The sequence below is a fragment of the Pan troglodytes genome, chromosome 3, assembly GCF_028858775.2.
Source record: "Pan troglodytes isolate AG18354 chromosome 3, NHGRI_mPanTro3-v2.0_pri, whole genome shotgun sequence".
Classification (NCBI taxonomy): Eukaryota; Metazoa; Chordata; class Mammalia; order Primates; family Hominidae; genus Pan; species Pan troglodytes.
This window is the reverse complement of record NC_072401.2, coordinates 83,181,227-83,207,266: the sequence shown is the minus strand read 5'-3', so window position 1 is coordinate 83,207,266 and position 26,040 is coordinate 83,181,227. Positions and strand designations below refer to the sequence as shown.

General features: G+C 39.5%; 1 protein-coding gene across 2 annotated transcripts; it reads left to right on the top strand.

Annotated features, from left to right (window-relative positions):
- Positions 1-801: 801 nt before the first annotated feature.
- Positions 802-24,440, top strand: NIPAL1 (NIPA like domain containing 1). Of its 2 annotated transcripts, XR_010156318.1 has the most exons (7): positions 802-1,240; positions 9,412-9,678; positions 14,472-14,528; positions 17,350-17,440; positions 19,236-19,396; positions 19,920-21,700; positions 23,059-24,440. XR_010156318.1 is itself a non-coding variant. In XM_016951785.4 (6 exons), exons 1-6 carry the CDS (start codon positions 1,195-1,197, stop codon positions 20,528-20,530), a joined length of 1,233 nt encoding a protein of 410 aa, XP_016807274.1. In that variant the 5' UTR covers positions 1,104-1,194; the 3' UTR covers positions 20,531-24,440. The 2 variants fall into 2 exon arrangements, 1 of the variants encoding a protein (XP_016807274.1); XM_016951785.4 differs by having other exon boundaries at positions 1,104-1,240; positions 19,920-24,440.
- The last annotated feature ends 1,600 nt before the right edge of the window (positions 24,441-26,040 follow it).

Genomic DNA, 26,040 nt, shown 5'->3' with positions numbered 1-26,040 from the left:
GGACTAGAGTGCAGTGGTTCGATCATCTCTCACTGTAGCCTCCACCTCCTGGGCTCAAGTCATCCGTCCTCCCACCTCAGCCTCCTGAGTAGCTGAGACTACAGGAGTACACCACCACACCTGGCTAATTTTTGTAGAGACAGGGTTTCACCATGATGCCCAGGCTAGTCTCGAACTTGTGGACTCAAGAGAGCCACTCGCCTCAACCTCCCAAAGTGCTGTGATTACAGGGGTGAGCCACCCGCCAGCCCTGCCCACTCCTTGTTTTGTAAATACCTGCTATCAGGTCTTCCAACCTTGGTTTGGTTACTTAACCTCACTCTTTGCCTCTAATCCCTCATCTGTAAACTGAGCGTTAATAGACTGCTGTGAGATTTAATTAATACATAATGTGCCTGCATATGTATGGTGTAACAAGGATATCATAAACATTAGTTATTAATAATTTGTGGGAATAGGTCTTTCCAGTTTTGGCATTGCTTTTCCCTTAAAGGTTTATTTCAAATATCCCTATGACCCAGAAAATGGGGCAGGGTAGGGGGAGTTGCCTGCTGGAGACAGAACGGGGAGTGGATGGATATAGCGGGCGTGGACGGACAGCGACAGAAGCTGATAACAGCACAGAAGGGCAAAGTCTGCTCAGCAGCCCCCAAAATAAACTTGAGCCTGGCAATCGGCGCAGAACCCCAGCAGTCAGCAGCTTCGGTGCAAAGCAACTAACACCTGAAGTCTTCCAAAAGCAGCAGGGCTCTCTCTAGCGGGGGAGCCTTTTCGACCAGAGAGGAGCCAGAAGGGGGCCTCAGTGCAGCCTCCACTCCACTCAATTCCCGGAGTTGCCTTGGCGGGCTCCACGCTCCGAGAGACGCCGTTGCTCTATGAGGCGTGTCTGTGTTTCTCTAGTTCGCGGCTCCAGCAGTCGCGCCAAGGGGCAGCTGCTACTCCTGCCAGATACACCAGTTATCACAGGCCGCTCCCAGGCCTGCGGGGGCCCTGATAATTCGCAACAAGCCCCGGGCAGCAGGGCTCGGCTGGCGCTGAGGCCCCGCCTGGCCATGCCCATTGGCGGAGGCTGCCCCGGGGGCGGGGTCAGGGCGCCCCATTCCCAGACCCCGCTGCCCCGCCCGCCGCGGGTGCGTGTGGAGAGGCCCAGGTGAGGAGCAAGCGCCCGCGTTCCGGAAGCCCGCTCCCGGGGCCATGGGGGCACAGGTGAGGCTGCCGCCCGGAGAGCCCTGCCGAGAAGGTTTGTGTCTGCCCTGAGCCGAGGGACCTGGCAGCTGGGTGGCGAAGAGACCGGGTGGGCGGTCCCCGGATACTTGCGGAGACTGGAAAGGGGGGCTGTACCGACTCTAAACGTAGTCGTTCACTCATTCATTCATTCAGTCAGTCGGCCGTCCAGCCAGGCGTTCAACACTTATTTATGGGTGCCTAGGCGATTCGGGCTGTGCTGGAAAACCTCAGTGGAATAAGGCAGGTGGGACTCCCACTCGATTCGCGAGGCCGACCCGTGTAAATTACCGCGTGCTGCGTGTGGGACGGGGAAATTCAGGATGCTATGGGAAGAATCCCGAGTCCCTCTGAGAAGGACGTTTCCTCTGACTCAGGCTCCCTTCCAGAGTCTGCGGCCGACGTCACCCGGTGGGCAGAGGGCGTGTCTGCCTGGGGGGCCCGTGGGAGTTCTGCGCTGCGCCCTGCGCTGGCTCCCGGGGATCGAGCACCGCGAGAGGTTGGGCGCCCGGGGCCGCGGGGGTGGGCGTTGGGCAAGTCTGGGCCGCCCACGTCTCTCCTCTTCCTTGGAAATGAAAAGGTCTCCAAACCCATGAGCCTGTCTGACTCGCTGTGCAGTCACTCTTTGGCTGCTTAAGGCGAGAGCCGTACTGGAGAGGAAACCTGGAACCGGGAGCACTCGTTTGCAGGCTCTTCTTACTGCTTCTCACCTGAGCTCCGTGAAATCTCTGGGCGAGGCTCCTTGCCCTTCGCCAAGTGTTCGCAACACTGGCGGGTTTTCTGCAGTCTCCATACAGAAGGCCCCGATAAAAGTAGGGAAGCGGGTAGGGGGAGCGACTGGAAGGATGTAGATACATTGAAATGATGGTTTTCGCCGTACCAAGGGGAAAGCAGCTTTTTAATTTACCTGATAATGCAGTAAAGGGGAAGGGAGGCAGTGAAAGGCATGGTAAGAACTACTATATATATACACACATATATATAGTTCCCTTACACACATATATATATATGTATATACATATACACCTTTGCAAAGGTGCTCGCAACTTCCCTAGTTTCCTCTCCTCTTGACTCTTCCAGCTTATTCCTTTTTAACAAGTGAGCTCGTCCAAACCATGCCAGCAAGGAAGAGAAGGGACACCAAAAAAAGGAGAAAAATGCCTGAACAATTCACAAGCTATTAAAAAAAATTTTTTTTAAGGCCGCTGGATCTAGAATTATTTTCTAGTCTTTTTTTCTGAAAAAGAGCAATAACGCCTGAACAACTCACAAACTATTAAAAAACAAAAATTTTAAGGCAGCTGAATCTAGAATTATTTCCTAGAGAGTCAGGTTGTGTGCCCTTTTTCTAAATAATTTCTAACCCAGCAAATCTGACGGTTACTAACACACCCACACTTGTTTACCCAAGGATCTGTAAGTAAGGAAGGTATATGAATTACACCCACTTGTTTGAGCTTCTGGATGTTTTTCCTGCTTTGCTTATGCATTGAGTTCCAACAAGAAACATTTAAGCTCCAGGCTTAATACCTGTGATTAACCATGGTAATTAATTGTGTGAAAAGCTGGTGAGAAAGACTTAGAAATCTGAATGCACGTTATTAGTAGTGGGAAGAGATTAGGCTTTGGCATCAGACAGTCTGAGCTGTAACTTAGCTTCCTTGAGCATTTTCCTGTCTATAAATTGGGGGTCATCCCTCCAGTTTACAGTTCTGAAGAGTAGGTGCAGGTGGGATTACATATGAACTACACCACTCAGAGCTTGACATGGAGTAAACAAAGACTCAATTTTTCACTTGTTCATTCAAATAACAAGAGTCCCATGTGCCAAGCACTGGCATAGGTGCTAGGATAGAGGGATCTGCAAGACAGTCTGGTCCCAGACTCTAGGACTAGGTTCCTGCTCTCAGGCACCTTACTGTTCAGATGGCAGCTACTATGCAAGAAACAAAGTAATTTAAAAGATCATTATAATAGCAGTAATGTATCAAGAGTGTTGGGATGTTTAGATTGGGTATTCAATGAAAGCCCCTTACGAAAGTGATATTCAAGCTGAGACCCAAATGACAAGGGGTCAGTCATGAGATCTGAAGATAGAACATTCCAGTTGAACTTCCATGAAGAAAAAGTTAATTTCATACTTTGGTTTTGACTTTTTTTTGTTTTTTTGAGGCAGAGTGCCACTCCGTCACCCAGGATGGCATGCAGTGGTGCAATTTCAGCTCACTGCAACTTCCACCTGGGTTCAAGCAATTCTCCTGCCTCAGCCTCTCAAGTAGCTGGGAATACAGGCACATGCCACCATGCCCAGCTAATTTTTGTATTTTTAATACGGGTTTCACTGTGTTGACCAGGCTGGTCTTGAACTCCTGACTTCAAGTGATACTCCTACCTTGGCATCCCAAAGTGCTGGGTTTACAGGCATGAGCCATCCCCCACCCCACATTGGTTTTGACTTTTAAAGCTATAGATGCTTCAAAAGAGTCTCTAATCCAAAATTATCTTTAAAAGAAACAAATTCAAATATGTATGAAGGTTGTTATAAAGCTGTAATTAAGCCATATGAGGAAGTCTATTTGATTGGGAACATATGATGGAAAGTGCCTGAGAGGTTCCTTTAGATTGGGAAGGCAGGAAAGGCCTCTCTGAGTTGCTTAGTCCTCTCACTCAGAAGAAGCTAGCTATGCCAGCCAGCACTCTGTAACAGGCTCAGGAACAGCTGCTTTTTAAAAAGCTTAAGGTGAGAAGGAACTTATTCTATGAAAGGAACAGAAGAAAAGGCAATAGTAGGGAATGAGGTTAGGCAGCTGGAGACAGGATTCCACAGGGCCTTATAGGCTATAGTGGGAATTTTGGATTTTTTTCGGAATGAGAAGGGAAGCCCTTGTGGAGTTTTGGAAGGAGGAATGACAAGATCAGACCTACTTGTCTAAAGGTTCATTTCACCTGATCCTTCTCCCACCTACTCTTTAGCCACATCTCATACCATCTCCCTTTCTGTCACCCCAGGCAACCTGGCTGACTGCAGTTTCTTCAACCCCTCAGGGTTTCTGCTTTTAGACTTAGCAGAGAGGCTCTTTTGTTTAATCCTGTTTTAAAAAATATATTCCTTGATGCTGCTTTTACTACTTGCTATGGCACTCTTAACATACGTATAGTTATTTGTTTGTTAATCCTATCTGCCCCCACTGGAATATAAGAGAGCGGGACCATTGCTGTATTCATTTTTCTATCTCCAGATTCTAGAAAATGCCCAACAGGTAGTACACCATACATATTTGTTGAATGAAGGAAAAGAAGATTAGTGTTTCAGAGAGGGGTGAGAGGGAGAGTAATGCAATATGATGTCAGAGACGAGCCAGTTTCAGAGCATGAGAAGCTTTAAAGTTCAAAGTTAGTGAGGAGTTGAGATTTTGTTGTAAGTTGAGATGAAAAACCATGACAGGGGACAGGGAGTATTAAGCCAGGGAGTGATATAACCTACTTCCCACTGGTTAGCGTTTGGAGAATAAATTGTAACAGATATAAAGAGATTTCATTCAGTCATTCCTATGCTAATATGAATAGGCAGGTATATCACATATTCTTGCTTAGGTTTCTAGGTCAGCTGAAGGTTGACTGATCTAGATGGGGCTCACCTATATGTCTCTGCTTCAGGCTAATGTCCACCTGGGTTTGGCTCCTTCATGTGGGATGAGCTCAGATCTGCTCCATGTGTCTTCATTTGGGTGCAGAGGCTGAAGGGACAGCAGCTCCTCAGGGAATTACAGAGATGCAAATGAGTAAACCCAACCACATAAGCATCTTTGAAATCTAGCTTCATATCACTTCTGCTGACTTCCCATTGGCCACCAACTTACTTCCAGCCCAACATCAGGTGAAGCACCTTTGCCCACATTGGGAAAGGTAAGGGGCTGAATATTGAATGAATAATAATCCAAACTATCACAGTAGAATAAATGGTGAGACCCCCAACTGGAAATATCTTGCGGTGATTAAAAAGGTAGTTTTATACAATTATTGACTTTCTTAAAACCAGATTTCTATTCCATGTAATAAACTGGATAATTTAAATTATTATTTAAATTTATATTATTATTCTCTATAGGCAAATATTTGACAAATTATTTAAAGCATTTCATCCTTATATAAACATGAATAATAAATTTCAACTGGCTTTTTCTTGTACTTTATGTTTTTATTTTTCTGAAATAGAATGCTGGCTGGGAATTGGGTTACTTGGCCCTGGTTTTAGCAGTTACATAACTTTGGCCAGTGTCACTTAATATATTGGCATCAGTTTCTTTAAAATATCTCTCCTCTATCAGTGCCTATGAGTTTAGAACTGGTCCATCAGCAACATTTATGAGGCACCAGTATTGTAAGTAATTCTGAGAACAAACATAGGTTATGATCAAACTTTAGAATCATTGAGTCAAAGTCCCTCATTTTACAGATGCGGAAACTGAAACCAAGAGCCATTACTCAACTTGCCCATGATTATAGATAGTAGATCTTCATTTTTAAATGTTAAAGGTGTGTGTATGTAAACTATTACACCTGTACATAGAAGATAAATATTAGGTTGAAACATATGAAACTACTTGTCATAGGGTTCAAATTGTTCAGTTATCATCAATTTCATATAGTTCAACATAATATAAGAACATTAGAAGTACTGTTTGTAGGACCTGTAAATTACTTAAATATCAATCAACTATAAAACAGAAAAATTAGTTGTGTGATAGTTATACAGTGGAATTCTCTAGAACAGTGGGGAAAAAACAAATCCTGCAGCCTCATGCATCATGTTTTGATGAATCTCAAAAACAAGTCACCTAAGAACAAATTCTTTATCATTACACTTTCATAGGTGCAAAAAGAGGCAAAAGCATTTTCAAGATATATGGAGAAAATCTTTTTTTAAGCAAAAGAATGTTAAAGAGAAAATCAGGATAGTTACTAACTCTGAGGGTTGATGCTTTATTTCTTAAACTGGCTGGTTGATACATTGGTGTGTATATATATATATATTTATAATATATATTTCCTAAATATTCATTATTCTCTATTTAGAAAAATAACATCAAAGAAGAAGTACATGTTCGTGGCTAGCGAGTGTACTTTGGTACAGTCACTTTAGAGGACTATTGATAGTGTCTGTTAAAAATGAAGCATAATGAATGGAGTAGATGTTCTCTTTCTGTGGAATAAAGTCTGGATTAAACTCCTGGAAAATTACTGTGCTTACTTAAATCTTGATAAGCCAATTGTGACTTGAGATGTCTTTGATTCCTTTAAAACACTCCAAATTCCCTGCCCACACACCATCCATTACCCATCTCTTCCCTTCTCCCGTAGGCCACTCCACATCCACTAACCCATCCTTTCTTTCCTCTTTCACTCATATCTGCTGTAGGCTCTCTCCCTAACATGTTCCCAAAGCATAAAACAATTTAAGTCCTAAGGTCAGTAACCAGACAAGATTTTTATTATTTTTCCTGCCATAAAACTTGGAGCATTCATGCCTGCCATTTGCAATGAGAACTTGCAAAATGCAACAGTGATCATTTGATCTCCCTTATGACCCTCTGCTCCCACACCCCCTACAATGTCAGAAACATTTTGCTGTATCAACAGCTTAGAAGGAATATTGTTTCACTGGAATGAGATCCACCCACACTGATTTCAGAGACAAAGTTTTGGAGTGGTTATGTTAACTGCATAGTAAATGACATGAATGCAGACATGGAATTCACTGGTAAGTCAGGTCCGATGTTTTCTTAGGAATGAATGTAATCAAAATTCTTACAAAAATATACTTAATCACTTTCCCTTCTTGGGGCTTAGATGAGATAAACATCGTGTGGAACAAGATTGCTAAGGGCTAGCTTGCTTGAAAATTTGCAGCATCAGCCTGGCCAACGTAGTGAGAGCCCATCTCTACAAAAAAAACTAAAAAAATTAGCTGGGCATGGTGGTGCATGCCTGTGGTTCCAGCTACTTGGGAGGCTGAGATGGGAGGATCATTTAAACCCGGGAGGTCAAGGTTGCAGTGAGCCGTGATGACACCACTGCACTACAGCCTGGGTGACAGAGTGAGACCCTGTCTCAGAAAAAAAAGAAATGAAAATTTGCAGCAGTTAGGTTATTTAGTTTTGACTTTGAGTTTATTCTGGATTTCTATTTCTTTGTTTTGTTTTTTTTGTTTTTGTTTTTGTGGAGATCTCGCTATATTGCCCAGGCTGGTCTTGAATTCCGGGGCTCAAGCAAACCTCCAGCCTCTGCCTCCCTAAGTGCTGGGATTACAAGGGTGAGCCACCATGTCCAACTATTCTGGATTTCTGAAACAAAGTTGGATCATTTTCAAATTACAGAGATAAATGAAATAATAGTCATGAAAACCTTGAATTCCATTATTTTATTATTTTCCAGACCTGAACTTCATGGGTGTTTCTTAACTTTGCATGTGGTAAAATTCAGGTGGCTTCATGAAGCTTTGCCAGAGGTACATAGGTCCACTTATGCAAGTCTTGTTGCTAAGACATCATTTGATCAAACTGCCTCTTGTTGCTTATATGCCTTCTTAAGATTTTTGAAATGTAAAACTTTTCTAAAAATTGAATTACAAAATTGTTTCTGATTAATTTTCCTTTACCCTCTTTTGTTTAGGGTAATTCATAATGGGAGAATTTGCCATTTTTAAAGGAAAGATGGGAAGACAGAACATCTTGTCACAATGTCACCTTGTTGGTGTCTTTTCAAGTGGAGAACAGATTATAAAAAGTTTCTTACATAGTGTAAAACGTTTTCATTTTGTATTTTAGTGTTTAGCCTCAAAATTCCAAGACATTTATAATAGTGGACTTGGTTCAGGGGATTTACATGCTTCTTTGAATCTCATTTTTTAAAAAGCCTAATGATATTTAAATTCTTTTTATTAGATTCTATTTTCTTTAGGAGAAAGTGGATTAATAGACCTGAAAAATCAACTAAACTAGAAAACTAAACCCATTTTTAAAACGTTTTTTGAAATATATAACTCTTCATGCCCACCAAATGACTCATACCCCACCAAATGAGTTAGACAGATTTCTTCTTTTTTTTTTTTTTTTGGAGATAGTCTCGTTCTGTCACCCAGGCTGGAGTGCAGTGGCGCGATCTCAGCTCACTGCAGCCGCCTCCTGGGTTCAAGTGATTCTCCTGCCTCCACCTCCAGAGTAGCTGGGACTATAGGCATGCACCACCATGCCCATGCCCCGCTAATTTTTGTATTTTTAGTAGAGATGGGGTTTCACCATGTTGGCCAGGCTGGTCTTGAACTCCTGATCTCAAGTGATCCACCCACCTTGGCCACCCAAAGTGCTGGGATTACAGCCATAATGCTCAGCCAATTTCTTTTTTCTTTTTTTCTTTTTCGAGACAGGGTCTTGCTGTTACCTAGGCTGGAGTGCAGTGGTGTGATCGCAGCTTGCTGCAGCTTCATCCTCCTGGGCTCAAGCGATCCTCCCACCTCAGCCTCCCGAGTAGCTTGGACCACAGACGTGCACCACCACGCCCGGTTAATTTTTCAATTTTTTTTATGCAGATGGGGTTTCACTATGTTGCCCAGGCTGGTCTCAAACTCCTGGGATCAAGCAATCATCCCACCTTGGCCTCCCAAAATGCTGGGATTACAGGTGTGAGTTACCATGCCCAGCGAACAGATTTCTTGCAATGTGATTTCTAGACTGAGGTTGCTATGCTTTCTCCCTACATTCAGGCCCCACAAGCCCTGCTTTCCAGTAGCCAGGCTGGTAATGCAGAGTGAAGTGGATGTGATGGGCTGTGTTGAACTGTTGAGCACAAGCCGGTCTGAACAGCTATTCGCTGCTCCATCAAGTTGCTGATTCACCAGAACAAAGACATAAGTGTTCCCAGATCGAATTTATAGGGGGAATCCAGGCTTTCATGTGAAATAGCTCATTTTTAAATGATGACAGCTAAACACTTAAAAATCATTTTTAAATATCTGTGCAAGCCAAATTGACAGTGTCTATAGGTCTGTGGGCCACTGTTAGGGACTTCCCTACATGTAGTAAAATGTTTCAGTACCATCCACTCAAGGCTCTGTTTCCTGCAGAAAGCCAGTAAGCATTAATACCTCTCCCTTTCATTCCTGACATTCTCTTCTTTCCTTTTTTCCAGGATATGTGCTGTCTCTGGTCTGTCCAAACTCCTCCCAGGCTTGGTGTGAGATCACAAATGTGTCACAGCTGCTGGCTTCTCCTGTGCTCTACACGGACCTGAATTACAGCATAAACAACTTGAGCATTTCAGCAAATGTAGAAAACAAATACAGTCTTTATGTGGGCTTGGTACTGGCAGTAAGCTCAAGTATTTTTATTGGCTCCAGCTTCATACTGAAAAAGAAGGGCCTCTTGCAACTGGCCAGCAAGGGCTTTACTAGAGCTGGTAAGAAACACATGCAACTAATGAATTTAAGTTTCTAACTGCAGAAATGATCCTGTTGTAAGGCCACATCTCAACAATACTCTTATAAACTTGCTTGTGTAATTATAGTTATTGATTTTTTTTCCATATGGATGTTAGAAAAATACTTAGGTCTTTGATTAAAATGAATGGAAAACTCATGGTTAATGAAGGGATAGTCAGGCAGACCTACTCAACATCTTAAGTGTCACTATAAATAGCAGCCTAATTCCATTGCTATCCATTTATTGATTTAATAAATATCTATTAGGTGCCAAACACTGCTAGGGAAGGTTCCTGTTCTTGAGAATCTGCTATGAATAAGCAAGTAAACCTGTCAGCAATAAAAAAGAACACATGTACAACTAAGAATTATCCTAGGCTACAGTAATAATAACTCACTGGCTCGGTTTATCTTAGTCTCTATCTTCTTGATGGAGTCAGCTGTGTCTCCCAGTCTCTGATCTCTGCCACCTCTCCAACTTCCTCTTGCTTTTCTCCCCATCACCTACTTTTCTCTTGTTCCTGGAATACGTCTGGTTCTGTCCCACCCCCAGGTCTCTTCCCATTGCGTGGAACTCTTCTCCCTGCCCTTCATTCAGCTCACTCATCCTTCAGACTTCAGTGTGAGTAGCATCACCTCAGAAAGGCCTTCCTTGACCATCCTCTCACAGCAGGTCTCCCCACCCCACCCCCGTTATTCTCTGTCATTGCACTAATAGTTTCCCTCACCATACCTAGGATAATTTTTAGTTGTACATGTATTCTTTATTGTTGCTGGCAGGTTTACTTGCTTATTGATAGTAGATTCTCAAGAACAGGAACCTTCCCTAGCAGTGTTTGGCACCTAATAGATATTTATTAAATTAATAAATGGACAACAATAGAATTAGGCTGCTATTTATAGTGACACTTAAGATGCTAAGTAGGTCTACCTGACTATCCCTTCATTAACCATGAGTTTTCTATTCATTTTCATCAAGTGTACTATAAGATCTAAGCATTTTTCTAACATCCATATGGAAAAAAATCAATGATTATAAATTACACAAGCAAGTTTATAAAAGAGTACTATTGAGAGGAGATTTGTACTATCAGAAAAGAAAACATATGCTGTATTAAAACAATTTGATACTGGCATTAAAGCGACAAAATCATAACAGATAATTTAAAACTTATAAGTGGACCCAAGTATATATAACAATTGAATTTGTTATTTTAAAAAGTGACATTTCGAAACTGTGGAGAAAGGACAAATCATTCAAAGTATTGAGACAATTGGAAAAAATTAGAGGAGAAAAACATGAAAGTTCTGCTTCACACCATTCAGCAAAATACATTCTAGATAGGTTAGAATTTAATTTAAAAATAAAATAATTTTTTTTTTTTTTTTGAGATGGGGCTTTGCTCTGTCGGCCAGGCTGGAGTGCAGTGGCATGATCTCGGCTCACTGCAACCTCCACCTCCCAGGTTCAAGCGATTCTCCTGCCTCAGCTTCCCAAGTAGCTGGGATTACAGGCATGCACCATCACGCCCAGCTAATTTTGTATTTTTAGTAGAGACGGGGTTTCACCATGTTGGACAGGCTGGTCTCAAACTCCTGACCTCAGATGATCCGCCCGCCTCGGCCTCCCAAAGTGCTGGGATTACAGGTGTGAGCCACTGCGCCTGGCCAAAAAATGAAATAATTTTTTAAAAAAAGAAGGCTTTTCTAAGCATAAAGATAAATAATTTATTTTATATAAAGGAAGAGATTATCTAGATTGACAAAAAAAATCCTGTATGGAAACACTTTAACTGAAACTAAAAAGCAAATGATATATTGGGGGGAATATGATGAAATATGTGACAAAGTATAATTTCATAATATATAAAAAGTGACTGCAGTCAATAAGTAAAAATGTTAGTACCCTAACAGAAAATAGACATGGCATATAAACAAGAAACAAACAAAATAAGAAATGCAAATGACCAATAAACATACGTAAGTAAATATTGTTTCACTAGTACCCAAAGAGATACCAACTAGACAATAGTCAGGTTCAGTGTGGTAACATAATTCCAACTTAGTTATTTGTAAATGTAATGACCAATAAACATACATAAATAAATATTGTTTCACTAGTACCCAAAGATACCAACTAGACAATAGTCAGGTCCAGGGTTGTAATATAATTCCAAGTTAGTAATTTGCCAATTTCTTAAGAAGAAAGTCCTAAATAAGCACAGTTAACTACTTTGCAAAATAGTCTTCATAGCTTATATATCCTGTTTAATTATAACAAAATCAATTAGGTCAAATGCAGAGGGCTAAGTATATTAAAATTGATAAGAAAACTCCATTTTCTATAGTAAATATAATGACAAAGTCACAGATTAGAGTAGTAGGAAGATAACCTTTTGAATACCTTAAAAACATTTTGTCCTTTTCAGTAGACAAAACAGAAACTTGATTTCAGCATGACAAGGTAGAGGTTAAGCAGAGTGCATCTGCCCAATGCTTGTTATTCTCTCATTGACTAATCCAAACTCTCAAAAGCTCTTATGTCAACCATCTTCTTCCCTTTACAGTCCTCATTACTACCAATGTAATTTACTATTTATGTTTTCTGTTTTTAATTTTAACCATAGCTGAAATGAAGTATTTATGTCCACACCTCTGACTGACATAAATACGGTGAATCTGGTGATTAAATAAAATTTCCTACAAATTAAGAAAAACTTATGATTTGTGGAAAAACAAAGGGATGACATGGAAACATCATACAGAAAGTTTTAAGCAATCCTAAGCAAAAAGAACAAAGCTGGAGGTATCACAGTACCTTCAAATTATACTATAAGGCTATGATAACCAAAACAGCATGGTACTGGTATAAAAATACACACATAGATCAGTGGAACAGAATAGAGAACCCAGAAATAAAGCCACATACCTACAACCAACTGATCTTTGACAAAGTTGAAAATAATATACGCTAGGGAACGGCTACCCTATTCAACAAATGGTGCAAGGAAAATTGTAGAACCATATATAGAAGAACGAAACTGGACCTTATATCTGACCATATACAAAAACCTACTCAAGATGGATTAAAAACTTAAATGTAAAACCTGAAACTATAAAAGCCCTAGAAGAAAAACTAGGAAAAACTTTTCTGGACATTGGCCTAGGCAAAGAATTTGTGACTAAGTCCTCAAAAGGAAATGCAACAAAAACAAAAATAGACATATGTGACCTAAAGTAAAAAGCTTCTGCAGAGCAAGAAAAATAATCAACAGGGTGAAAAGACAGCCTGCAGAATAGGAGAAAATACTTGCAAACTAAGCATCTGACAAAGGTCTAATACCCAGAATCTACAAGGAACTCAGACAACTCAACAAGAAAAAAACAAACCCATGAAAAAGTGGGTAAAGGATATGAACATACATTTTTCAAAAGACATGCAAGCGACCAACATATATATGAAAAAATCCTCAGTGTAACTAATCACCAGAGAAATGCAAATTAAAACCACAATGAGATACCATCTTACACTAGTCAGAATGGCTATTATTAACAAGTCAAAAAACAACAGATGTTGACAAGAATGCAGAGAAAAGGGAATGCTTATACTCTGTTGGTGGGGATGTAAATTAGTACAACCACTACAGAAAACAATATGGAGATCTCTCAGAGAACTAAAAGTAGAACTGCCCTTTAATGCAGCAGTCCCACTACTGGGTATCTACTTTAAGGAAAAGAAATCATTTTATGAAAAGACACTTGCACTCAAATGTTGATCACACCACTATTCACAACACCAAAGTCATGAAATCCACCTAAGTGCCCATCGACAGAGGACTGGATAAAGAAAATGTGGTATAATTATATACACACACCATAGAATACTACTTAGCTGTTAGAGAAATGAAATCATATCTTTTGCAGCAACATGGACGGAACTGGAGGCCATTATCCTAAGTGCAGTGACTCAGAAACAGAAAATCAAAAGCTGCATGTTCTCACTTATAAGTGGGAGCTAAACCATGGGTACACATGCACATTCAAAGTGGAATAATGGGCATTAGAGATTCCAAAAGGTGGGAGGGTAAAAGGGTAGAAGCAGGTGAGGGATGAAATACTACCTGTTGGGTTCAATGTTCACTATTCAGGTGATAGATACACTAAAGGCCAGACTTTACAGTAGATTTATGTAACACAACTACACTTGTACCCCTGAATCTATTTTAAAAATCAGGAAAAATAAAACAAAAATGAACTCCTGATTCATAAAAGAATAAAATGGGTGACAAACAGAAAAATGCAGATTGAAATGACATACCATTTTAAGACTCAAATTTGCAAAGTTTTTAAAAAAATTGACATAACTTTTCTGGAGGGCAATTTGGTAATACATGTAAAGTTCTTTAAAAAATGCATTCCCTCCTACCCAACAATTACACTTTTAGGAATTTATCGTGAAGAAATAATCATTCCAGTGTTGCAAAGGTAAATGCGTAGGGAGGTTCGTGAGAGCATTATATTTATAACAGAAACATGGAAAAAAATCTAAATGCAATTAATCCATTAGGGGATTTGTTAAATCATTGTAAATTGGGGGGAAAAAAGCTTTAGAAGAGCTTTGGAAATGACCAAGTAAATAAGCTAAGAGACTTTAGATTTACTGACTTAACTTTTCTAACCATAATCCAGTATGCTTCCTAGAAGTCAATTCTTCAAACCTTCCTCCAGTGTAGAACCCATTTTTTGTTAATTTTTACTTTTTGTATTTTAGGACAAGGTGGACATTCTTACCTGAAGGAATGGCTCTGGTGGGTAGGATTGCTGTCAAGTAAGTTTTTAATACTGAGAATACTGTTTATTTGTAAGATAGTAAATAGATTACATGAAATTTTTCATAATTGGTTAATCTTCCTGTCAAGAATGGAACAAGGATGGAATTTAAGTCTAAACATTTTTGTGTTAGTCAATATATTGTCCTATATATACTATTATATATAAATAAATTAATTTTTACTCTTATTTCCCACCCCCTGTGCTCTCAGTACTGTCCTGGAATGCAAGGGAAAAAGTTGACCTTTGAAATATTACATTTTAACCACAGACTTCTTGTATTTTCTTCACCATAACAATAGAGAAAAGTACTTTTCTTTCATATTTTCCCACCTCCTAATTTGAACCTGTGACTATTGTAGCTGCATATTTTCTCAAGAAAGAGTACAGTTTCCTTGCCAGGACAACACGGGTAAGTGAAAGGCTTCTGTGGCTGCTTGGTACTGAACAAATGGAGAAGAAATGAGGGGTGTCAGCACTCTCCTTCCTCCCAGACCTGCTGTGAGGATTAAACTAGACTTTAAGGATCTGAAAGCACTTTCTAAATGCTAATGTGATGTCCAAATAGAAGGCAGTGTTCATCTCCCTCAGCCATTTTTGCTGACTTCAGTCTCCCCACTAAGTGAAATTTCTTAAATCCCAAAGCGGAGGCTCCCCTCAAAAAGGGCATCATAAATTCCCTCTGTAGCCAGGAGTCTTAAAGCTTCCCTGAATTTCCCCAAACCAAGCAACACATTTCAGTATTTGTAAGATCCTGTTATGAGAAGGAACTGGGTACCTTTTCTTTAATAAATGGTGGAATCTAAAAGGATGATTAATAAAGAGAATTTAAATATGTATAGCCCCTTCAGTTTTTGTTTATTGTGGATTTTTTGGGGGTTTTTTTGTTTTTTGTTTCGTTTTTTTTGAGATGGAGTCCTGCTCTGTGGCCCAGGCTGGAGTGCACTGGCAGGATCTCGGCCCACTGCAGCCTCTGCATCCCAGGTTCAAGCGATTCTCCTGCCTCAGCCTCCCGAGTACCTGGGATTACAGGCACACACCACCACACCCAGCTAATTTTTGTATTTTTAGTAGAGACAAGTTCTCACCATGTTGGCCAGGCTGGTCTCGAACTCCTGACCTCAGGTCACCCACCTCGGCCTTCAGAAGTGCTGTGATTACAGGCGTGAGCCACCACGCCCGGCCACCCTTTCAGTTTTTAGGGTGCTTTTACATCCATTTTCTTTATTTGAATAAAAATTGACAAGGGCTGTCTGGGAAGATTCCAGATAGGTATTTGGATCTTTCTCTTTTTCTGTCTTACTTGCATCTCCCCACCCTCTACCCATACTTTATAATGAAAATATGAGGAGAGTATTATGTGACTACATTTGCAATTTTGTTTTCACCATGTAAAAAAGTTTATGTCAGTATTGAAGAGAGAAAAGCATACATTAGAGATTAAGTAAGTGATATATATACAGTACTTTAATCATGAAGTTGATGTTTTCCTGGAAAGCTATCTATAAAGATAAAAATATAAATAATATAAAGTATCCAAGGAAACCTTAATATTCCAAGAAAACTGCCACGGTTTTTTTTAGACAGAGTCTCGCTCTTGTCGTCCAGGCTGGAGTGCAGTGGCATGATCTTGGTTCACTGCAACCTCCGCCTCCCAGATTCAAACGATTCTCCTGCCTCAGCCTCCAGAGTAGCTGGGATTAAAAACGCTTGCCACCACACCCGGTTAGTTTTTGTATTTTTAGTAGAGATGGGGTTTCACCATGTTGGCCAGGCTGATCTCGAACGCCTGACCTCAAGTGATCTTCTCCCCTCTGCCTCCCAAAGTGCTGGGATTACAGGCATGAGTCACCATGCCCGGCCTTGCCGTGATTCTTTCGATGAGAGCAATGTCTTAATTATTCTGTTCTGTAAGTTTAGATTTGTTTAATGATGTTTTCCTAATGGTGAATACTCCTATAGATTTGGGGGGATGTAGCATAGCAGCCAGATAAAGGGAAAAAGAAAAAAATCATGCTGGTGTTCCTTTCTCTCTCTACAATAAGCATTTGCCTGGTGTAGTTGCCAGCATGAAATACTACATTCTGTGGGCAAGTTTCCCACTGTGTTCTGTGAGAATAACTTGGCCCCAGTACCAGAGCCCAGCTCTTGAAGGGATTTCTCTCACGCTAGAAGTTATTTATAGCACACTATATCATGCAAGTCTAGAGTTCCTCAGATAAGAAAAAGATTACATTCAGGAGCATATCATGACTTTAAAACAGCTGCCTGGATCTCGTTAAGCTACTGAGATACTGTTACTTGCTTGTAGATCACTTACAATAGAGGGATATCTAACTTCATGGGCCTATGGCAGGTATTTCTGGCTATTCCCTACCTCCACACCAGATTTAACCATTCTAATTTTCCAAGCTGGTTTTGGTTTCTGTGGGTAACCTACAAAGCTGTAGGTATTCTTGAGCAAGTGAAATAATTCTCTGCTTACTACAAAGCTACCTCTACTAGATTTCATTAGAGTCACCAAATATGTCTTCAATATTGAAGTAGCTAAAAATTTCTATTGAAAGCCATTTAAAATGAGTACTCATCTATCACCATTTTTTGCATCTTTTGAGTTTGTATCACCTGGTATTACAGTTTGTCTGCATCTCTTAATATTAATTATCTCCTACCTGCTATAAAACATGTTACATCATTCTTTTTAGCTAGATCTTCCCATGTATTTGGGTTAAAAGTCCACTGCTTTGCATGAGTCATTTGTTTTTCTCTTCTGACAAGTAAGCCCATTTTTTATATCAATATCTCTGCTTGCTTTCTAGTGGGAGCAGGAGAGGCTGCAAATTTTGCTGCTTATGCTTTTGCACCTGCCACCTTGGTCACCCCTCTGGGTGCTTTGAGTGTTCTCATAAGGTATGTGAGCAACAGGGAACTTGGCTTCTGTAGGTATTTTAAGACCAAGATAAACTTAAACCATAATAAACATATGGCTGTGGATATCTAAAAGCAAACACACAAATCTAGACCAACCTGGGCTCTAAAAGTCTAGATGAACCCAAATTATTTCTGAGGCTCCTGGGAAGCTTTGGTCAAGTCACTCAGGCTCAGTTTACTCATTCATAAAGTGAGAACAATACTTTTTCTTGCCTGAAATCACAAAAATAACTTGAGAAGACTATAAAATAACAGTAGAAATAGGAAACAGACTGTCACATTATTATTTTAAAAACCTAAGACACAGTGAGTTGGATTTCCTACTAACATAAATGTGTTTTACATTTGTAACACTGCAATGAAGCATAGAAGATTTTTTAAATCTCTCATCAGAACAAATTGCCAGAGTCCTGTCAATTCTTTTTCTCATCATAGTGGTTAATGACCATAGTTATCAGAGGACTTTTGCAAGCATGGTGTTTTGGTTAAATTTTAACTCTCACTACAATTCTTGCATTGTTTGCTGGATACTTCTGTTTGGAGACCCTGTAGTTTTGATAGTGGAAACAGGAATAATTTTCCTATTTCATGGAATGTGGATCTAATTTTTCTGAGTTTATTATGATCCCAAATGAATGTGTTTGATAAGCATATACATTTTTGTCTGTTCTTTTCTTGTCTTTTTGTTTTCTATTCATTACCAACCTCTAGTATAAAACTTATGATTGAGCCTACTAAATTCTTTTTAGCTTCTTTATAGGATTGTTATGAAAATTAAGTGAGTTAATACACATAAAGCACTTCAAACACTTGTCTATGCAATGAATAGCTAGTAGTAGTAGTAGTAATAGTAGTATCTTCACTAAGGCTGCAGTCCTAAAAGTGGCCACATGAGGGCAACTCTAGGAAAGTACCTGGTAATTTATCATAATCTTGAGGACAGACGGGTACTTAATTGCCTTCATGGGGATGCCAGAGCATTAGAGGAAGGAGGCTGGCTTGCAGAAACCACAGCAACTGAAGCATTAGCAGTACCGGATAGGTCTAAGTATCAGAGCAGTAACAGGTGGTAAGGAAGTATTTTGATATTTTGAAAGTCTGTATCAAGCTTCTCCAACCCATGGCCCATGGGCTGCATGTGGCCCAGGACGGCTTGGAATGTGGCCCAACATAAATTTGTAAACTGTCTTAAAATATTATGAGTTTTTTTGTGATTTTTTTTCTTTAGCTCATTAGCTATCATTACTGTTACTGTATATTATGTGTTGCCCAAGACAATTCTTCCAGTGTGGCCTAGGGAAGCCAAAAGATTGGATACCCCTGGTCCGTTTGATTGTAGTGGTGTGAACTAGCTGATTATTAGCCCTGAGCAGAGTAATTTTTCTTTAGGAATGTATCTTTCTTGGAAACATCCATGGGCATACATATTCTAAATGTATCATGCCAGTAAGATATAAAAGATTTTCTATTTTGTTTGGCTTTACAGGAAAAGATGGGTAAATTGAAAATGACTTGAGTAGAACCTCTTGTAAGATCACTGGAAGATTATGGGATATAGAATATTATAGCTCTTTAGATATAAAAACAATGAAGCATATTTGATTGCCCATCAGTTCTGAGTTTCAAACCAATCTAGGGTTTCAGTGTCATATAGCATATTCCAGTCAGCTCATTGGGATACATGGTGGCATGTACCACAGTGTGACTTCTGAGCTGCCATGGGATCAAAAGGTAATTGAACTATAGTGATTTTTAATTTTTTCTCTCCCAACAGTGCAATATTATCTTCCTACTTTTTAAACGAGCACTTGAACATTCATGGGAAAATAGGCTGCATATTAAGTATATTGGGGTCAACTGTGATGGTTATCCATGCCCCACAAGAAGAGGAAGTCACATCTTTGCATGAAATGGAAATGAAATTGAGAGACCCAGGTCTGTGATTCAACCTAAAGAACCACTCAAATTCTGCTCCACTTTCTCTCCTCACCAAATAGTATCTGTAATAATATTGTAATAAGCTTTCTACATCGTGGGCCGCATTGTGGGTTGTGAGACACAGTGAGGTTTGATTATTATTTCTCCTGAAAAGATGGCAGAACTTATTTTTGTGTTCATGCTTCCCCTGTTACACAATGAAAGAGAGAGGTGGGGATGGTAGAGGCAAAAGACATATATTCAAAATCAAATCTTTGCCACTTTCTTCCTCTGAAAATAAAAAGTTAATCTGATAATATTTGCCCTAGCTCATAGTGGTATTGGTGAGATTTAAATGATTTGTTTGTGAAAATCCTTTGTAAAATATTGAGAACTATGCAATAGAATGTTGTTTTTAATTTGATCTCACTTCTATTTCTAAAATACCTATGCTCTTAAACTCATGACTAACAGTTAGATTTCAGAAAGGTATAATCCTGTGAGCATTTTCTAAAGTCAAATTCTTTTCTCCTCCTAACAGGGTTTATTTCCTTTGCTGTGATCATAACTGTGATCTCCTTGGTGCTGATTTTGATTGTGGCTCCCAAGAAAGGACAGACCAATATATTGGTTTATATTTCAATCTGTTCCTTGATTGGAGCGTTTTCAGTTTCTTCTGTGAAAGGCCTGGGAATTGCCATTAAGGAGCTGATAGAATGGAAGCCAGTTTACAAACATCCGCTGGTCTTTGTTTTGCTGGCTGTACTTGTGCTTTCAGTAACTACACAGATTAACTATCTCAACAAGGCACTGGACACCTTTAATACCTCTCTTGTGACACCCATTTATTATGTATTCTTCACATCCATGGTAGTGACTTGCTCTGCCATCTTATTCCAAGAGTGGTATGGCATGACAGCTGGAGATATCATTGGGACCCTGAGTGGATTCTTCACTATTATCATTGGCATCTTCCTTCTACATGCTTTTAAAAATACTGACATTACTTGGAGTGAGCTTACATCCACTGCTAAGAAAGAAGCCGTCTCTCTGAATGTCAATGAAAACAATTATGTTTTACTAGAGAACTTGGAGTGTTCAGCCCCGGGATACAATGATGATGTTACCTTGTTTAGTAGAACTGATGACTGAAGTCTCTAGAAACACTGAGTTTTAACCAATATGAGACACACGAAGAGGAAAATGAATGCTTGCTTCTTGGAAGAACTGCTAGGAAAGTTAGCATTTTTGCAGTTCTAACTAATTTAGACGTGAGGCCAAGTAAAAATGCCATTTTTTTGGCCATCGAATTTGAAAATCAAATTGATTATCCTCCAGAATTTCTACAAACTTTGAAATACTCTCTAAGGATCAAAGAAGTCAAAGAGCTATGTGTGTCTCAGAATAATCTCCTTCTTCTGGTCACAATATCTTTGTCTCTGCCAGGTGGCTCTTCATTTCTTTGGTGGCTATTTTTAGACTTACAGTCATTCACCAATATACAGTTAGCAGTGTTCTGATAGACACAGTATCAGTCATATTCTCCGTTGAGTCATAATTTCAAACTCAACAAGATTTCAGAAAGGTATAATCCTGTAATTTCTCATATTAAAACTGAGAAGAGAGGCCAGGCACGGTGGTTCACACCTGTAATCCTAGCAGTTTGGGAGGCCAAGGCAGACAGATCACTTGAGCTCAGGAGTTCGAGACCACCCTGGGCCACAAGGCGAGACCCTGTCTCTACAAAAAATACAAAAATTAGCCAGGCGTGGTGGCACACGCCTGTAGTTCCAGCCACCTGGGAGCCTAAGGTGGGAGGATTGCTTGACTCTGCGAGGTTGGGGCTGCCGTGAGCCCAGAGTGCGCCATTGTGCTCCAGCCTGGGTGACAAAGCAAGGCCCTGTCTCAAAAAAGAAGAAGAGAAAGGGCCAGGGGCTTTTGCTTTAAAAAACTTTTTTTAAAACAGAAGTGAAATCACGGGTGCTTTGTTCTTCCTTCTGCACCTCCTTCTTAAACTAGATAGCTAATTAGTTATTTTAAGAAAAAAGAAATTTTAAAAAAAAGCCTGCTTTATTTGTTAGTGGGCTAGAATACACAAGACACACCCACCCATGAAGAGTTTATGAATTGTAACTTATTGACATTATCATAGGAATTTACTACCAGTTAAAGAGGGAGAACGGAGGAAGAGAAAAATACTTCAGATAAAGGAAAAAGTTTTCTTCTCACAAAAACACAGACACGTGATTGTTTTCACAGGTTCCATTAATTAACTCAGGTCTGGAAGACATAGGACAAAATGGAGTTTCTGAAGAAGTCCAGGTGAATTCAGCTTTGGAGTCACTTATGTTCATTTTTTTTCCTTTTCTTTTACTATTATCCTAAAGGTTATTTTTCTTGTTGATATAGAGATTTTTGTAAAAGATTGCTACATTATTTCAGGATTATATCCTACATTTCAATTGCTCTCAAATGTTTTATCCCTAAAGAATGAGTTTTCCACAGACTGTTTGGAAGCAACTAGAAAAATCTTTGTGAAAAATCTGAACAAATTATCATAATGGCTCTCTTGAAATTTTGCACTTTCACCCTTATTAAGGAAATTATAATTAGTTACTAACCTTTAAAAATAGATATATTCTAATAGGATAGAAAGTTAACTTCCTGGCAAACAAAATACTAAGATCTCAGGGGCTACTGCAGGAAAATACCTTTTTTGCACATTAAAATGTTTATAAAATTTTCCCCTCTCATTTCAAATGCATGGCAGGAATAACATTTTTGGTGGTCTTTAATGTGATGGACAGATTTACTGTCACTTATTGATTTTATGGAAAATAAATTGGCTATCTTATTTTTATACTAATCTTATTTTTCTCAAAACAAAAATCCTAACCAAAAAGTTGTCATTAAAAAAAAAAAATTCAGGTAGACTGAATGTTTTTCTGCTCTAACCTTAAATGTTATTAGGTTTGGTTTTTGTTTCTAAGCTACTTCAAGACTACCCGAGGTAATAATGGTAAACTTTATTATTCAGAATTCGATTAAACTAACTTCAGCATTTCCACAGTTCTACTAAACAATGACTGATGTTCACAATGACAACCTACCTGAGATGGCTGCAAGGCCCTAATGTTCCATTATACATTATAGTCTTTTCAGCATAGTTTAGTGTTGAGTGCAATTCTAATGCATTCTACGTTTTTGAAAATCGATAATCCATGGAAGGTCCATGGGTTGATACCTCAGGTCAAAAATGTGTTTACTCTGTTGATTGCTGTTTCACTTTACTTGTATATCAGATATATAAGCTATGAACACAAGTTTGTAGTAAAAGTGTCTTCTGTCTGGGCAATGGCTCACACCTGTAATTCCAACACTTTGGGGGGCTCAGGTGGGAGGATTTCTAGTCCCCAGGAGTTTGAGACCAGCCTGGGCAATAAACTAGACCCCATGTCTCTAAAAAATGTAAAAAACATCAAGAGGCTGAGTCAGGAGGATCATTTGAGCTTAGGAGTTCAAGGCTGCAGTAAGTTACGATTGTGCCACTGCATTCCAGCCTGGGTGACAAGAGTGAGACCCTGACCCAAAAAAGTATCTTCTAATAAAGTGGCATTTGAAAATTGCAGAAATTTTAATATTTTTTCTTTTAATATTAAGAACTTTATTGATCTCTCTAGGACACCTTGGTGAGGAAATTAATGGCACTTTTCTTGACATCCAACCTGGGACTCTGGTGATTCTGTGTTCTGGTGAATTTAAGTTTCAGACATTTCTTTGTGTCACCTTTTACAAGGTGTTTGCCCTTGGTACATTATGACCAGGTCAAAGGTTCCCAAACACAAGGCTCATTGTGTACCCTGGACAGGAAATTGAACTGATGTTGACATGTATGCATGCCCAGGAGGAAGACTGGGAAAGATTTAATGAGTTGAAGTATGCTGAGAAACAATGAAATATTTGAAAACTGTCTACGTAAAAGTTACTGATGCACATGCATTAAAAAAAAAATGTTGTTGCAAATCTAACACTAAAAAATTTTTGACTGGGTACAGTGGCTCACACCTGTAATCCCAGCACTTTGGGAGGCTGAGGCGGGTAGATCACAAGGACAGGAGTTCAAGACCAGCCTGGCCAACATGGTGAAACCCCGTCTCTACTAAAAATACAAAAATTAGCCAGGCATGGTTGCGGGTGCCTATAATCCCAACTACCCCGGAGGCTGAGGCAGGGAATTGCTTGAAGCAAGGAGGGGCAGGTTGCAGTGAGCCAAGATTGTGCCACCGCACTCCAGCCTGGGTAACAGCAAGACTCCGTCTCAAAAAAAAAAAAAAAAATTCCCAAATAGGAAGATATTTTCTAAGGAAGAATAAAATGCTGGACCCCTATATTCAGACTATTAGTCTTAACTGGTAGTTTATGTATATATTTTAATACTTTGTCATCATGTACATATCTTAAGATTTATCATGTGAATATCTGCATGTGTGTTATTAAGGATTACAAAGTTGTGCTCACACAGGACAAATGGAAAGATTTTCCTACTTCTGTAAAGATAAGTTTCATTATACTTTTGTCTTACAATTTTATTCTTAGGTCAATGGTTATTTATTATAAGTTCAGGTTGCACAATTTTCATAAGACCCTTTGGATTTAGCACATGAAATTAACACATATTTTAAAGTATTAAATACATGGAAAGCATCTGGCATTATGCCTGATAATAGGCACTTAGTAAAATGTACTTTTCTTTGAATCAACATTTGAATTCTTACAGTCTTGTCACTAGAGACTTAAAAGGACCATTGAGTGCCTATTTTTATACATTCATCTTTTCTCAATTTGTCACATTATCTCATTTTAAATAATGCAAGTGAAAGTGAATTCATCATACTATCTCAACACCAATACAAAATTATTCCAATAAAAATATTTTTCTTAATAAAACCAGAAAAACTGAACTAAATGCTATTTAGCCCCGCCAACAAAGCTTTGTGGAAAAATATATGAATATATAAAATGTTCTCAAATATTTTGAATAAACTGTTCATGAAGCCTTATATTTTGCAAGTGTTTTTACTGTTGATTTTAGAAAGTTTATAAATCTTAAATGTTTGTATATTTTTCATTTGCAATAAAATGTTATTTAATTATGCTTTTGAGTTCAGTTTTTAGTTTATAAATGTTAAGCATATGTAATGGCAAAACTATTCCCATTTTGTTTTGAGATTAAAAGGAAAGTTTCAGGCTGGGCCGATGGCTCATGCCTGTAATCTCAGCACTTTGGGAGGTCGAGGCGGGCAGATCACTTGAGGTCAGGAGTTCGAGACCAGCCTGGCCAACAAGGTGAAACCCTGTCTCTACCAAAAATATAAAAAATTAGCTGGGTATGGTGGCACGCGCCTGTAATCCCAGCTACTTGGGAGGCTGAGGCAGGAGAATTGCTTGAACCTGGGAGGCAGAGGTTGCAGTGAGCTGAGATCATGCCACTGCACTCCAGCCTGGGCAACAGAGGGAGACTCTGACTCATCTCACAAAATAAAAAATGTTTCAGTGTTTCAAAAAGAAAAAAAAAAACTGCACTGATGTTAATGTTGCTATTTCGTTTCCCTTGAAATTGAAATTTGTTTTTAGAAGGCTCTCTGCAAGACCATCTCCCATGTAACAGCTTAAACAAAAGCACCTGAACAGAAGAAACTCTTATCCTTCAAATTGAACAAAAGCTCAAAGCTGTCAATAATAAAATCTCCCCTCAGAACAATAACTAGTATAAATATATTTGGTACCATGCTTTATAAACCCTCAGTGAGTTTTCTTCTAGCTCTGTGGAACTACAGCTTTGCTTCATGGATTAGCCACATCATGTTATAAATTTTCTGTTTTGGTTTGAATTCCTGTTTGAGAACAACACCCTCAATTGTTTTAAATTCATAAAAATTCGAAAAATTATCTAGGGGCTGGGTGCAGTGCCTCAAGCCTATAATCCCAGCACTTTGGGAGGCCAAGGTGGGAGGATAGCTAGAGGCCAGGAGTTTGAGCGAGGCTGGGCCATAAAACTAGACCTCGTCTCTACAAAAATTTTTAAAAACATTAGCCAAGTGTGGTAGCATGTCCCTGTAGTTCCAACTACTTAGGAAACAGAAGTAGGAGATTCCCTCGAGTCCAGGAATTGTAGGCTGCAGTGAGCTATAATCATGCCACTGCACTCCAGCCTGGGCAAGATCCTGTCTTTAAAAAATCAAGCAAAAGAGGCTGGGCCCAGAGGCTCACACCTATAATCCCAGCACTTTGGGAGGATGAGGTGGGCGGATCACCTGAGGTCAGGAGCTCAGGTGAGTTTCGTCCAGCCTGGAGGTTTCATCATGGCCAAGATGACAAAACCCTGTCTCTACTAAAAATACAAAAATTAGCCGGGTGTGGTGGCACGTGCCTGTAATCCCAGCTACTTGGGATGCTGAGGCAGGAGAATTGCTTGAACCCGGGAAGCGGTGGTTGCGGTGAGCCGAAATTGTGCCATTGTACTCCAGCCTGGGCAACAAGAGTGAAACTCCATTCTCCAAAAAACAAAACAAACCAAAAAAAAGAGAGAGAGAGAGAAAACCTCTACATTACCTCTAGAATGGGTCCTGGGTAATGACATATGGCTCCTCCCTGAGTTAATT